The sequence below is a fragment of the Brachionichthys hirsutus genome, chromosome 7, assembly GCF_040956055.1.
Source record: "Brachionichthys hirsutus isolate HB-005 chromosome 7, CSIRO-AGI_Bhir_v1, whole genome shotgun sequence".
Classification (NCBI taxonomy): Eukaryota; Metazoa; Chordata; class Actinopteri; order Lophiiformes; family Brachionichthyidae; genus Brachionichthys; species Brachionichthys hirsutus.
This window is the reverse complement of record NC_090903.1, coordinates 4,420,434-4,436,042: the sequence shown is the minus strand read 5'-3', so window position 1 is coordinate 4,436,042 and position 15,609 is coordinate 4,420,434. Positions and strand designations below refer to the sequence as shown.

At 48.0% G+C, this 15,609-nt stretch overlaps 1 protein-coding gene across 1 annotated transcript in view; it reads right to left on the bottom strand.

The window, feature by feature from the left end:
- The window catches only part of LOC137895585 (phosphofurin acidic cluster sorting protein 2-like), a 34,803-nt gene extending 19,583 nt beyond the window's left edge, over window positions 1–15,220 (bottom strand). The window contains exons 1-2 of the mRNA XM_068741073.1: window positions 15,015–15,220; window positions 1,999–2,086 (exon numbers count right to left, since the gene is read on the bottom strand). Of these exons, the coding sequence (XP_068597174.1) occupies window positions 1,999–2,086; window positions 15,015–15,220 (294 nt within the window). The remainder of the gene's footprint in view (window positions 1–1,998; window positions 2,087–15,014) is intronic.
- Between the last annotated feature and the right edge of the window lie 389 nt (window positions 15,221–15,609).

Genomic DNA, 15,609 nt, shown 5'->3' with positions numbered 1-15,609 from the left:
TAATTGGATCATGTCTGAATTACTTTGGACAGTGACTCGCGCTGAAGTGAAGATTGCGTGGCTTTCCTGTTATAATCCTGCTGACGTCGATGTCTGGCTACAGCCTCGGGCAACAAGAGGAAAGGCAAACCATGAAATGCACAATCATGTCCCGCACATGCACTTAGCATTCCAAATTGAAAGCTAACGAGCAGAGGTTGCTCTGAGGAGGCTACTCTAGGCTACTTGACTTGCCCCCCCCCCCCCCAGTGGTCTCCAGGGAGCAAGACAGGCCACTGCATCCCAGGCTCCTGGAGACTCAACTGTAATCTCACCATTGGCCTTTGGGCTGGGAGACCATCCAAAAAGGTTAGGCATTAAAAGAGGTGTGTGTGCGTGTGTGTGTGTGTGTGTGACTGAACCTCATGAGATCCAGAGAAGGAAAACAGGCGGTCACTGAATGCTGAACCGTGACACAGTAATGGGGCTTTGTCCTTCACCGTCTGGAAACAAAACACTCTTATTCCCGTCATCCCCTCAAATCGACTCTCATCCCCTCAGATTCTCTGTTTTCTGCAACCAAACCTGCTGGAAGTTGCATTTAATGCTCCGGTTGCAGAGCGGCGGTGAGCAGAAATGGAGGGATGTTGCGCTCCAGAGACAAACGTTGCTCATGGATACAGTCACACCAGGCTGGTTACGTTCTCCCTCAGGATGATACTAAATGAGGGAGGGGGGTCATTTGTTTCTATTTAAATGGAGTCATCTAGAATTGCATGAAATTTCAATTACATATCATAACAAGGGGAAGAAGACTATTGAGAGTGGGAGGGAAATGGTTCCGAACCGAGGTGTGAAAGCAGAGCAGAGCGGCAGCCGTGGAAAAAGAGTAGATGCTGCATGAGGAATGAAACCTTTATTTCATGCATTTATAATTCTGACAGGTTTCACACACATTTTAGTACTAAATGATCGTTGCTCTAGACTCGTCTTCCTATTCTATTCATCAACTTGAAATAGAAACCCAATTCTTCGGATTCGACCGCCGAGGATTATCGAGTGTTGTTCAAGACCGGAAGACGCTCTGCGAACCTGACAGCAAGTCTTCACACTCCGGCGACAGCAAAGGAGAAAGGAGCCGGCGTCGTCACGGCAGCCATCGACCCTGGCCTCTTTAGCAGGCGGCACGGCCACCGCTCCCGTTAACCATGAAGCGCCACATCTTTTACGGACTTTTCCTGCTGCTTGTTTGGATTTTTTTCATTTTCATTTCATTACTAGTATTACTTAACTCATTGAGTGCCAAGCATTTTCAGATCAGCTATATGCCGGGTGCCCCAGTTTTTGCATATTTTTTCTGATTTTCCAAGCCCCACAGAATATTCTTTACTATGACTATGCAAACACCGAACCTACCAAATGAAAGACGAGAGTCTCTTCTTTCCTCAGAGGGAAATGAAGTGTGTTCCTACCATTTTTCATTCCTGAGTTATTGGCCATTGAAAACAGGCAGATTGCAATGTCAGGGTTTGGACGGCAATGGCACTCCAAGAGTTAAAATATCAGTTTAAGACCTTCGATAGAATGAATGCATTTTTGCAATGCGTTAGCTTCATGTGGTGTAAAATATTTAAGATGCATTCTGAATGACTATGCTCAGCATTTATGTTAGAAGTGACCACAAGTAGCGAAAGAAATGCTACAACAATCAATCGTGAGATGTGCGCTCCGTCTTACGGCGCCAACGCTCCCGCTTAAAACCGGGATGCCATTTAAAGCACCTGGGAGGACGCGACTCGCCGCAGCTTCCTGTGCAGCTCAAGAGATTTTGAATCAATCAGCAGGATTAGGCGCACGTCTGATCGCCGTCTAGGCTTTTGCGATCGTTCGTCAGAGCACAGCCCCAGGCAACGGGCTGTGAGCCACAGGACTTCAGTGACACTCCGCTATCAAACACTTCACAATCGAGCCTGCAGGCCCCACTCCACTCACTCACGCACGCTAGGCTAACCCGCCCACCTGTATTTTGACGGCTATAGACAGGGAGTTCAGCTCTTTGTCCAGCTCTTTGAGGACGACCAGCTTTTTCAGTGTGAGGCTGCAGACCCTGTGGAGGAGAGAGAGAGAGAAATTAATGGCATCAACGGGATGACTGGCGGACCGTTGAGCACGCCTTCGTGACGCAACGTTTTGCACCTGCGGAATAAAAGCGAGACAGAACAAGCACGAAATTTGACGATCCTCTTGCTGACGAATTCCAATGACGAAAGAAGCATTTCGGCTATTCGAGTTGCTTCTGTTAATTACAATCGTTGTTTTGCAGACAAACAACCCCCCCCCCCTTTAAAAGGTAAATCACATCCCCCTGCTGTCAGATTGCATTTTTTTACACGCAATTTCATTCATTCTTAATTCTACAGGTCTGAAATCGATCCAGGACTGTTCAATTACAAGTGAACAGCGACTCAATAATCAGACGCTATTCTGCTCAGGTTGGTGCGCCTCATCATCAAGAGAGGGAGGAGACAAAAGAATCAATGGCTCACTGGGAATAGATGGTGCGCCAGAATCCCAACCAAGTCAGGTTTCTATTGTGAGCTTCAGGGGCCAATCCTTCATGGGGCAGGTGCTTTAAATGCCCCGTCCTCAGTCTGCCCTGCCACGTGTTCAAACGCAGAGGCGCACATGACAAGTGAGTTACAAACGCACAACGGGTGAGGTGGGAATAAAAGACATCAAGCACAGATTACAGCACTGAATACAGATTAAAAACACTCGTCTCAGGGGTCGTGGAAACGAGGCTAGTCTTTCTTACCGGTACATTGAATCGAAAGGCCAGAAATTGAGGCTCAAAACCAGACAAACGGTCAAAGCAAAGTTCCCTCAGACTTCCTCCTGACCCACTTCCCCCCCCCCCCCGCCCATCTTTACTGTACAAAATTCTGACGGGCCCTGAGTCAAAGGGAGGGAGAAGAAAGACGAAGCAAATAAATACTGGCGCTACCCAGTCACCACTTTCGTTGAGCCGCTTTCTCATCGCTCATTGACTTTCCTCAGGCACTCCCTGCTCGGCAAGTATGATTCACCAAGACATCACTTCTGAGCACGAAAGGAGCTGTAGACGGCATTACATTGGTCCGTTTAGACATGAAGACCGAGGCGCATACGAAGGACGAAGAGTCTGTGTGCATGCAGCATGGCATGTACGTCATTCACATTTATTCATTTAAGTAATCCAAACTACTTGAAGTGAAAAGCTCAAAGGCTCAGATTTACCCTTTGCTTATTTCGACTCGTTCCTTCCAGGTTTTTCCAATCTTTCTGTTTTGCATGCTGATTTGTGACTTTACTTTGGACAGGGGTTAGGGGTTAGGGAATTTGAATTCTAAATATTTTTAGTTTTATACCGACTATTTGAAGATAATCTTATGATTCTTGACATTTATTTTTTATGCAGTGAATAGTACGTGCTAGCCAATACTTTAAAGGAGCAAGATGTGTGTTTTATCCTGAGAAATAAAATTACAACACTTATTGTGCACCATTGCATTTGTCATATTATCAAAAATACTTCATCATATTGTTATTTCAAAAATTCCCTGAAATATGGCGCTATTATTTCAGCTGATCACAACTCTCTCCCTCGCTCTCCGTCACCTGGGAGCCACGTGTAATTAAAACGGCTGCATGTTCTGACGGAGTCTCCGAGGGAAGCAAGAACTTTTCATCGTTAGACAGACGTCTTTATCTCCAACTCCTCTCTGGCCCCCCGTGTTTCGTTACAAGTGAAAAGTGTATGGCCATCTGTTCTGGTCTGGTTGCCAGTCGGTCCCAGTTGCTTCCACCCAATGCCAGTTCAGCCAGTCGGGGCAAGAGCGACAGACCAGGTGTGACCCAATGAACTAATCGCCATCCTGAAATAGCTGGCAAAGGTATTAGCCGACTCGCGGATAATTCAATACATTTGAGGGAAGACGTTGAAAGATAAACTTGTGTTGTGTTTTCAACAGCAGGAATATCGTGGTGGTGGGGGCCTGTGGTCCCTCCATTTAACGGATACTGGCACACGATCAGGACGTGGGCCCCTGAAAAGGCGTGTTAATCCTCCATTTCTGGCATATCACTGCCACATTCCCAGAGAGAGCCCGGGGCGGGATCACAGGCCGCCAAGCAGGGCCGAAACACAGAAGCGCTATCAATCCACAGGGAAGGCGGGGCGGCGGTGGGGGGGGTTCTGTTAAAGGAAAGCAATGATAAGTCAAACATTTTCTGCCTGTTTCCCAGTTGATAAGGACCAACGGGGGGGGTCCCTCTTTCAGTTTCGCTGCTCGTGCCGGTTAAGTGAACACGCCGCCCCACCAAGCTCTTCCGATTGGTCCGCCGCTGCAAACAAAAAACACCCTCGCACACGCTACCGTCCCCAGTGTGGAGGGTTCTGATCATACGAGGAAGCCTCACTGATGACGCCTGAGAAACTACAACTACCAGCTGCCACCAATAGGAACCGGGCAGAATCGCGGCAGCACGCGTCGTCGCTAACGCAGGATGCTAACGCACAACTAGCCAGACACGTTTGTCACCAAACTGCTTTGCTCTCTGCAAAAAACATTCTATTCGTCGCATGCATGGAGTTGGTCGTTCAGCACGTTCAGCACGCCGTGATAATAAATGAGACGTCCCTCGGTGTCCAGTGTCGCTTCAAGGTCAGTCACTGCTATTTGTTCACGCGGCAACATTCGCTCGCGTGCTCGTTTCCGTCGTCTCAGCACTTCTGTTCATTTCTTGAGTCATGTGTGCTTTTTTTTTTTTTTTAACCATCAGCTCAAATCTAACCTTTGGACTCAGACAGCAAAATAATGCTGCTCGCTTCAAACGAGGATTCAGAACCCTGCGCTGCTGAAGGCCGCTGACCATAACACGTGCTAATCTTCGAGATGACGTCCACCATTATCGACATTTGAAAACAGCGGAAACACGTCCAAACGAATCGTTATTTGGCTGCTCTGATTGATGAATAGCGATCAGTACGTGCCGGAGCACTTTAGGTTCAGCCTGTGTGGCATCGCTTCATAGTAGCATGAGGAAAGCGCTGGGCCATCTAAGCCCATTAGCGCGTCCCGAGTCGGTCAACGCCGTGTGACCCTTTCAGGTCCTCTAAAGCAAAGCAAGGCCATTAGCGTTCGAGGGCCATTTCCCCTTCTTTACATATTTGGTGCCGGCCTGCACGATCGCCGCTTTGCCATTCCCTGTAAATCAAACGGAGGCGACGAGGGGCTTCTTCTCGGCGAAGGGAACAAAAGGAGCTCAAGACAAACACGACCTCGTTGGAACAGAAAAGGCGATAAATCTGCACCGAACGTCCTCGAGTCGAGTCGACACACACAAAGTGTCCTGGAACCGTGGCTACAGTAACCCCACCTGGTAAAAAACATCCATCTCAACCACACAAACGTTGCATTCAGGCGTGGCATGAAATGAGCTGCACCTTCTGAAGCTATAACACGCCGCCGCTAACGCAATCAGACTAATGTGAGCTACTGTTGAAATCTCTGCACCATGAAAGATGCTCCACACGCGATACTTTCACCACTATCTGTCGTGAGCAAACAAAACACCTTATCAGCAGCACACTCATACAGCCACGGCCAAATATTTGGTTTACGATAAAGGGGGGGGCGGGGGGGGGTTGTGCGGTAATACGGCATGGCGCATTCTCTTTCTTATCTCTGCTGCTCCATCCATTGCCTCCACAGCAATGACAACCCCCACCCTTGCGGGACGGACTGAAGAACTTGGCCCACCTGGATTGCTGGAACAGAGGAAACCAATTGAATTGTGGGAGATGGATTAAAGATAGGCAGCAGGGTGAGTCAGGGGGGGCAAAGCCGGGACGCACATTCTGCACAGCAGTAATCCTTTTTGTTAGCCCATTTCTGATCTCAATCAACCCCGAGTCAGACTGTCTTCACACACTCACATACACACACACACACACACAGAGCTTGGAGTTCGTCTCTGGTGAAGGGAGACATCTACTAGGGTTAGGGTGATGCAAACAGATGATATTTAAAAATAAATAAATAAACTGTAGACCTTGAATCTGAAATCAAGGTCGTAGATGCTGGGTCTCGGCCTCTGATTGGAGGAAATGTGACTCGAAGTGAGAGGGAATAATCCTTGGGTTTCCTGATCTGCCACAAAAACGACAACAAAAAGATCGTCCATTAACTTAAGAGATTTTTAAGCACTACAAATGTGCAGTGTTTCCATAATAACCATTTCTGAGGGAATGCATAGAATATCAAATAACTCAAGCTTGTTTTGTCGAGAAGGGCTTCACCCGCTCCCCGGATGTCACGGCGTCCCGCTCTTCTGCGACAGGGACATGTGGTTGTGTAAGAGCACGTGCGCTTGCTATCTGGACACTATTTCTGGACCACTTTGGTGGCGGCAGCATCTTAAATCACTTCCATTTGAAACACCGTGAAGTTGAAGAGCGCACAAAGAGAGAGAGCCTCCGGTGCGTCCGATGGCAACAGGGGGAACAAAGCGCCGCACTGAGACGCGACTACTGGCACAGACTCGTAGTCTGAGCACTGCTTTTGTCCTCATTTGGACGACAGGAATCATTCAGAGCAGCTAAAATGTTCTTGTTCTTCAAACATTAGCCATTTATAGAACTATAAAAAAAATAATGTGACTACACACGAGGATCCTCCTCATAGAAAACACAAGAAGGGCACGGCGGTGCGAGAGAGGCCAGCGAACGATATGCTGCATAAACAAAAACCACACTTTTGTAATTCCGTTCCCCCGGTCAGCATTCTGCTTGATGTTCTGCCACATCCATGCCCTCGGATCACTGAGCAGCAATTGTCACAAGCACAAAGCGGGGGGGGGGGGCTGAATGATGTAACAGAGCTAGCTGAATGGAAACGAGACCGTTTGGTTGGTATGTACTGGGGGGGGGGGGGGGCACGCTTTCAATGTGTTCATTTCTCCCGTCCTCTGCTTGAGATGTGAATGCGGTAAGAGTCTTTTCATAAAGCATGCTTAAACATAATGCAGTCAACAAAGTTAAAAAATAAAAAAAACAAGCTGCTTTGGTCGTGGCTTGTGTTTAGGGAACTGAAAGAAAGGGCCTTTCCCTCCGGTCGAAGCCGCAGCGCTTTGTTGCTTCATAACGCACGATTGGTTCATATCTGGCAGCCTGATGCATCTAAAAGCAACTTCAGAGGAGCAAGAACAACGGCAACAAAGCCATTCTTTGAGAGGTGCATCCTATGGATTCGGGAAGATTTACTGAAGGAGGCTGGCCCTCAGATTTCTTTTACCCTTAATATGTTATTAACTCATTGAATGCCAGCCATTTTCAGCTCAGCTATTATGTGCCCCCAGTTTTTGCGTATTTTTCCTGATTTTCCAAGCCCCACAGAATATTAAAGTTTCTTCTTTCATTATAAAAAAAAAGTGTGCTCCTACCATTTTCAGTTCAGGAGTTATTGGCCGTTGAAGAGAGGCAGATTTCAATGTCAGGATTGGCAGTGAATGTTTGGGTTTCAAAAGACGTATTTAGACGTGAATGGAACTCAGAGTTAATGCCGGTAGGTGTTCATTCAATTTTAATTAAAAAAAATAAAAAAGGGGGGGCAGCAAACAATCCTACATTCAGCACATAAATGTTTCTTCATTATTTAATCCTTTCAACATTTTTGGTTGGAAACTGAGACACAGCTTGCAAAGCGAAGGAGAGAAAAGAGAATGACAGCAAATATAACTCGGATGTCACTCAGCAAATGTTGAAACTCAAACAAGAATCGACAGATTGGATCATCGTTTGTTTTACCAGTTTGTACAGTAAGGCATCCCATCGGTGGCTTAACATGCACATGTGCTTGCATGCAGATTCTATTTCAGCCCCCAACATTTTCAGGTTAACGTGTAGCAGATGGCCGGATCCTGGTTGGGCTTTTAGATTCTATGAATCACAAATCTTCAAGGCCACGGAAAAAGAGGACGAGGCTGACTAGAGCAGAGAAAGAAAACGAGAGGAAGCTCCTCACTGGGGAGGGACAGATTTTTAGGTCATCACATCAACAACCTAAAGCCTACCGACTGAAAGCAGCACAATTAGTACAAAATCAAACAGGCCTTTGCAGCACATTGTTGAATGTCAGAGGCTAGCCGTGGGACAGGAATTCTACATATCAATAATTAATATTAATATATAGGTACTCTAGATTTGAATAAATATTGTTGGAAATGTACAACAAATGCTACAGTCGTCAACATTTCCAGGCACTCGGGACTTGCCGGTCATCTGCGTTGCACCGAGTTAGACTCCCTGATCCGGTAAAGCTGAAGGCAACCAGATATACAATATCGAGTATATATTGTAGCCTCCGACAAGGTGATGACTCGGCACTTACAAAAATCTGATTAAAGGCTGTTGGTCTGGAACATTCCTCCACCTGCAAGTCTACTGGCAGGATCAAAAGCTCAAGAGCAAAGCCTTGTTTAAATCAGTCTTTCTGGAGAAAAAAAAAAAAAGGGGCGGGGGGGGGGGCACTGAAAATAGAAAACTGCAAAAGAAGTGTTTCAAACACAGACATGTTGTTAATGCGAGGCCGTTTCCTGTCCATTTTGACAGGCAAAGCTTTAGTCGCTATAAATAAGAATGCTTATTTTACATCAAGAATCAGCTCTACTACAATGAACCAGCTTCCCTCTGGTCAGCACCTAAAATATACAATCCTGAACAAACTACTTCATTCATCCTTGTCGAGCCGTCCTTTTCAACAGCCTGACCGTCCTCCGTCTGACTTTGTACAACTTCTCCTCTCTCCTGTCTGAGCCGACTCGTCTAAACATCCAAGACAAGCGAGTTAACGAACTGTAATAAAAAATAATCAAGCTAAAAAATAAAATGAAGAGAGAGTAAACCCAGAAAGCTTATGAAATACTAAAACTGTGTTAGCATTCATAACACGTTTACAAGCAAAGACAATGCAAACAGGCGACTGAGCTAAAAGTTGCTGCAGCGATGACTAGCTCAGCCACGGAGCCACAGCAACAGAGCAATAAAGTGACAATTTGCTCATTGCCCGAGATGAAAAATCACAGCTCAAGAGACATCCTGCTGCCTCTAGTCCAGGCACGGGCAAACCAATGATGCTAACTCAACTGTGAGATGAGAAACAGACCGTGAACAACTTTTTGCTGTAGACAACACTTCCAGGAATAAGGGAGGGCCTCTTTGAAAGAGGAATTGTGCAATAAACAAACGTACAATGGCCGACATCAGCAAAAGTCCTCAAACTTTCCAGACAGGGGTGACCCTCGTTTTAGTTATATTTACAAAGCCCCATTGCCGTGTGCAGTAATCTCCATCTGGACTGTAGACAGGCAGCTTTCTTTACATTTAAAGAGGTCAAAGGAACTCCATCCCGACGCGTATCAGAATGAGGATCACGACCACAAGGTCCCCCCCCAGAGCTTTCCAGGGCAACACTCAGGGGACAAGTGTCCACTTTTCTTTAATTACGCGAGTGTTTCTTACGAGCAAATGTTTTTTTATTTTAGCCCCCGCTCTGCTCAGTGTGGCCCCATTTGGCGCCGACCACCGTTACATAATGCAGCTGTAGTGTGGGCTAATTGAAGAATGGCACAAGAGTAACAGTTCAGAAAGTCCAGACTCCTTAATCTGTGATTAGACAAACGGGGGGGGTTAAGGCATCCCGGCCTGACGCCGTTTGACGCTCTTCAGCTGGGAAACGGTTTGATTCTTCATTCAGGATATTTTTTCGAGCAAACACAAATATGCAAAAATGCTCCATCCCATAGCGACACACGGTTTGCATTTTGTACATGGACAGACTGCACTAGAATTCAGCACAGGATCGCCATGCTTTCTGTCATACGCCTCTTATTCATGGACAACACCCCGTTTTGTGTCTGAAATAATGGTTTATGGGTCACTGCTGGCACACACAGCTCAGGAAATGCCTGAATGGGAGAGGTGGGAAATAAGGATAGAAGAAGAAGAAAAAAAGAGCAAGGGCGAAATGAGAGTTGAGACATTGTCCCCAAAGTGCTTATTTTGGCAGGATCCTCCTCATTTTCTGCATCAGGGGAGTTATCTTCACCAGTGGGAGACCCCACTTATCCACCAGTATCCACCCACACAAACATCTGGCCTCTCTCACATCATGAGGTCCAGGCAGGGGGAGAAAGGAATTCTTCCTTTGTGAGGAATTCAACAAGAGCATTCAGCATGTCCTCGCATTGTGAAGCTCTGGGCCGGATCAGCAAAACATTTCAACGGGGTGAGCGATCCACGGCGCCAACGCCGGCCGCCCCGCATGGAGCGCAGGTTGTTGGTCAACAACGCGAATGCCAACGGCGAGGTGTGGACAGCGCTGACCGGCCCGGCTTCAGCCGCCAGGAACGTGAAGCGTTTTTTGCAAGGACATTCTTCCTCCTCCAGGAAGTGCAGGGAAGGAAACCAAGAGGATTCTGACACATTTCGGGGCAGTGGGAGTGAGCGTGAGGAGGAGGGCCGTGAAGGCGCCGATTGGTCGAGTGCTAGCAAACGGTGTGAAAAGCATGTAGGAGTGCAATTCCTGAAACTTATTAATGTATTTTGAAAATGACTGACAGAAAAAATACAATTAGAGCCCAAACATGATATATCATAGAGATAGAAATGTAAAGATTTACTTCCAACTAAAAAAGGCGCATGAATAATTTCAATAATGTCTTATTGAACAGATGCCGATCATCGAGTCTGATCAAAGACGGGAAACAAAGGCAGGCCGACATGGAGTGCCGCGTCGCGATCCAGATTGCACCAGGAAGCAGCGGATTAGGCAGACGGTGGTTTGTGTGCAGCATCAGATTTCCAGCTCATCTTTTCCTGTTATGAAATCAGATTACTGCGGCCCCGGCTTGGAGAAACCACATCCCAGCATATCCAATGCCGGGATGCCGTTTGGCTGGTTTGATTATCGAGAGCGTGAAAGGTGGAAGACTGAATCCCCATTTTCACAACATGTTACCACAGAGAAAGAGAAGGGGGGGGGGGGGGGATTTATGCCTGCGTGCATCCCAACACCAAGGATATGTAAAGACTTAGACTTCATCTCCGCTGACCTGGAACAAAGAAGACACATTTAATGCTCCCCCAGGGCCGGTTCTGAGTTTGTTTTTTGGTGACACACGTAGCAGATATTCGCATGACACGCCGTACAGAACTGGGGCAAGCAAGAAGCAAAACGTCTGTCGTGGCCTGCGACGTGCACTCAACCCCGATCAACGGGCAGCTCGTCCAATAGCCAGAAACTAGCATGAATCAAACAGCCAGAGAGAGAGAGAGAGAGAGAGAGAGAGAGAGGACGCTCTGCTCATTGGAGATAAACAAGGAAAAGGAGGATGCAAGCTCTCTTTGCAGTAGACTAGGAACGTGGCACAATCCTGACCTGTGTCGTTCCTACAAATTCCACACAGTTCCCTCCTTCGTCATCGATGAAGAGGGGATTCCCGAGCTGGCCTTTTCCACCGCCGATTTCCTGTGATCTGATGGCGAAGGTGAAATCTAAGATGGCGATGTCATCAGGTGTGAGGTGCAATCGCAATGGATTTTATTCCCACAAACCACTTCACACTTGTGCGAACTCCGGTGCCCAGGGGCATCAGAAACCGGGATGCCTTTGAATTTCAAACCGCCGAATTTTCTTTAGGCTCTTGCAGGATGTGGCTCTGAAGTTCACCGTCACATCACAATCAAAGTGAATGCAGGGTCAAGCATTACACCAGCACAACACGTGTTTCCAGCACAGCACCGGTCAACATGTCCAGATCAGAATCTGGATTACCTCGACTATGAGAAGCATAATGGTGTTTGAAAAGCAGCCAACAGAACGTTATGAACATCCTCTGCTACAAGAAGTGGAAATATTTAAGCATAAATGTTCCTCTGATGAGGAAAAGACAAACATGCACACTGTTTCATGTCACGCACTTCATCTCTCAGCTGTCTGTGGTTGCTCAGCAACAACATCACATGTCACCCAATTTGTCGATTTTCCCCAAAGGCAGGGTAAACGCTGCGAGCTACTCCTCAGACCTGTTCATTAGAAAACGTGTGTTTGAGGACACGATATACCAGGAAATACACTAGACCCTACTTCCATCACAAACTGACACGAGCATGAGTCCAAATGTGTCCGTGTCCAAACTAGCACAAGCATGGGTCCAAATGTGTCCGTGTCCAAACTAGCACAAGCATGGGTCCAAATGTGTCTGTGTCCAAACTAGCAAGAACATGGGTACAAATGTGTCCAAACTAGCACGAGCATGGGGCCACATGTGTCCAAACCGACACGAGCATGGGTCCAAATGTGTCCAAACTAGCACGAGTATGGGTCCAAATGTGTCCGTGTCCAAACTAGCAAGAACATGGGTACAAATGTGTCCAAACTAGCACGAGCATGGGGCCACATGCGCCCAAACCGACACGAGCATGGGTCCAAATGTGTCCGTGTCCAAACTAGCACAAGTATGGGTCCAAATGTGTCCGTGTCCAAACTAGCACAAGCATGGGTCCAAATGTGTCCGTGTCCAAACTAGCACAAGCATGGGTCCAAATGTGTCTGTGTCCAAACTAGCAAGAACATGGGTACAAATGTGTCCAAACTAGCACGAGCATGGGGCCACATGCGCCCAAACTGACACGAGCATGGGTCCAAATGTGTCCGTGTCCAAACTAGCAAGAACATGGGTACAAATGTGTCCAAACTAGCACGAGCATGGGTCCAAATGTGTCCAAACCGACACGAGCATGGGTCCAAATGTGTCCGTGTCCAAACTAGCAAGAACATGGGTACAAATGTGTCCAAACTAGCACGAGCATGGGTCCAAATGTGTCCAAACCGACACGAGCATGGGTCCAAATGTGTCCAAACTAGCACGAGTATGGGTCCAAATGTGTCCAAACTAGCACGAGCATGGGTCCAAATGTGTCCAAACTAGCACGAGCATGGGTCCAAATGTGTCCGTGTCCAAACTAGCACGAGCATGGGTCCAAATGTGCCCAAACTAGCACGAGCATGGGTCCAAAAATAAATGCATATTGAAGGAATAACTTTAATGTTAAGATGCTCCCTTAATTTCTGACAAAAAAAAATGCTTATTCAATATCCCTAAATAATACATTTTATTTAAAGGCGCCTTTCTCTGCACTCAAGGACACCGACGACTTTTGGTCTACTCTAGAAGGATCAAATTGTTAATGAAAGCTTCTTATTAATCACCAACAGCTGCGTGTCATGTTTCAGAGTACCAGCGCGATGCCGTCATGTGAAACCAGACTCTTCGCTGGACACCCACATTTGCTAACGGAGGAACAAACAGCTGCTACAAAACGGCCCAACCCCTGAAAGAATGCCAGAGCAGAATGTCCAGAACAAGCCTGGGGTCAAGTTCCGTAAATGACTTTGCAAACTTGCAAGAGGACAGTAATGTTCACGTTTGCTTTAAGAGAGATTTTGGGTTTCGTTTATGTTCCTACGAGTGCCTTAAGCCGTGGGCCTTCACACGATTTTATTATGTTCGCATAATGACAACAAAGAATCTTGAATCTTGTAAAAGGAACACTTCCGGTCATCAACACAGATCTGTGTCAGGCAGCAGGTTTTATGATGAACAAAGTGTGGTAAGGTTGTAATAATCCATTATCATCCCTGTCGTTAATCCCATTTCTGTAGGAGAATGTCATCCGCCGTAGAGAGCACACATGGGGGAGGGGGGGGCAAGTATCTCATCCTTTTTGCAGGTGATGAGGCATGAACCATTACAAGAGCGAAAGTAAAGCGAGCAAACATTGTTTACACAAATAGATCAGCGGTAAAATCAGGCGTTATCTGTCAGATTAGGAAGCGTTTAATCCAATCTCAAATTATTCCCACACTCCGCCTCAACCGTGACAGAACTGAGATCCAACATGCAAAACTTTCCATCTCAAAGAGTTTCTTTTTTTTGCGTGACTTTCAATCGGTCAATAACGATGGATTAAACCCAACACACGTTTTCATGCAGACACACGCAATGGAGGAAAGCCGCCCCTCGTCTCTGCCAATGAGGAGCAGATCTGGGTCAAAGCTGATTAATGTCCCCCCCCCCCCCGCCCCCCCAGGAGGGCTCTGGTCAGGAGGCAGAGCGTTACTGAATATTACTGATATACACTCGAAATTAAAGGGAGTCCGCAGAAGAAAGTCAAGACGATGCGGATGACTGCGAGACATTTGCATAGGTACACACGCGCGCGCACGCACGCACACAAAAGTGACAATGAAAGCAGCCGACTGCGTGCGTGCTGCTGTGTCAACATCATGAGAGCAGTTATCCATAAAACCACGCAAATAAGCAGCTGGCTGCAGAACTGCGTCGCGCACGCACGCACGCACGCACGCACACACTGCTGCTGCGTTAGTGAGGAGCGCGACCACGGCGCGGTGTTTATAGGCACGGATTCCTGGAGTCAGTTCACGCGCAAGGCCAAAACACGAAATATAAATATGAATGTGTGAAAATGTCTGTCGGCGGAGCCACCGAGGAACCTGCGCGCCCCCGACCTGCGCGTCCCCGACTCAGCAGAACTTTAGTTTCTGCGCTCGCTGAGGGAATCCGGTATTTACCTGAACGTTCCGTATATCGGTGTAGATTAATCGGTTTAGTGTTTCAGTCCAACCGCATCTTTTTTTTTATTTTTCACACACAAAAAACGGGATTTTGAGCAAAACATCGTTCGCGCGGAACGCGAGAGGAACTCCAGCAGCAGTACCCTGTGTTAGCTTAGCATTAGCCCCCCACCACCCCTCCCATTGCTATTTAGCCTGCGACCGACCACTGTTTGAGCCCAGCGGCCGCCGCTCGTACCGCCGGACGAACCGGGGCGTCGGTATCCCGCCGGTCGCCTCGCGTTTATCGTCGCAGGTTTGCGGTACCCCACGCACAAACACTAGCGGCGTTCACGTTACCTCGGGACGCAGCTCGGGGATGATCGGTCTATCTCCCAGGTGGCGAAGAGGTTCATGGGCACGGGCATGCTGCCGGAGCCCGGGACCACAGCCCCGGGGAGCCCTCCAGCCTGGAGGGCGGCCGGAGCTAGCCCGCCGCCGCCGCCGCTGCTCGGGTTCAGGAGAGCGGCCCGGACACCTCCTCTCTCTCCAGCCGCCGCCATCATCACCTCCTCTGCCGGGGGGGGGGGGGCAGCTCTAGCTAAGAGTCGAACGAACGCGGGAGCCGCAGAACGACGCGTTCCCTGCTCCTCCTCCTGCTCCTCCGGTCTGCCAGCCGAGCTCCGCTACTCCGCCTGGGGATGCTGATGGGCGGGGCGGGGAGGGGCGGGGCGTGTCGCTGGTGATGGGCGGGGCGGGGCAGCACGTCAGAGCTTCTAGGGCGGGGCATCTTCACCAGTCATTAGCCTGTTAACGCGCTGCACCGCATGTTTCCCTGTCAAGGTGATAAAGCAAAGTGAAAATGACTTTCACGGAAATTAGGCCGTTTGATTTGTAAGACAATCGATCAACAGGCTCGGCCATTAAACGTAATCTGTCTCAAGCCTTGCTGATG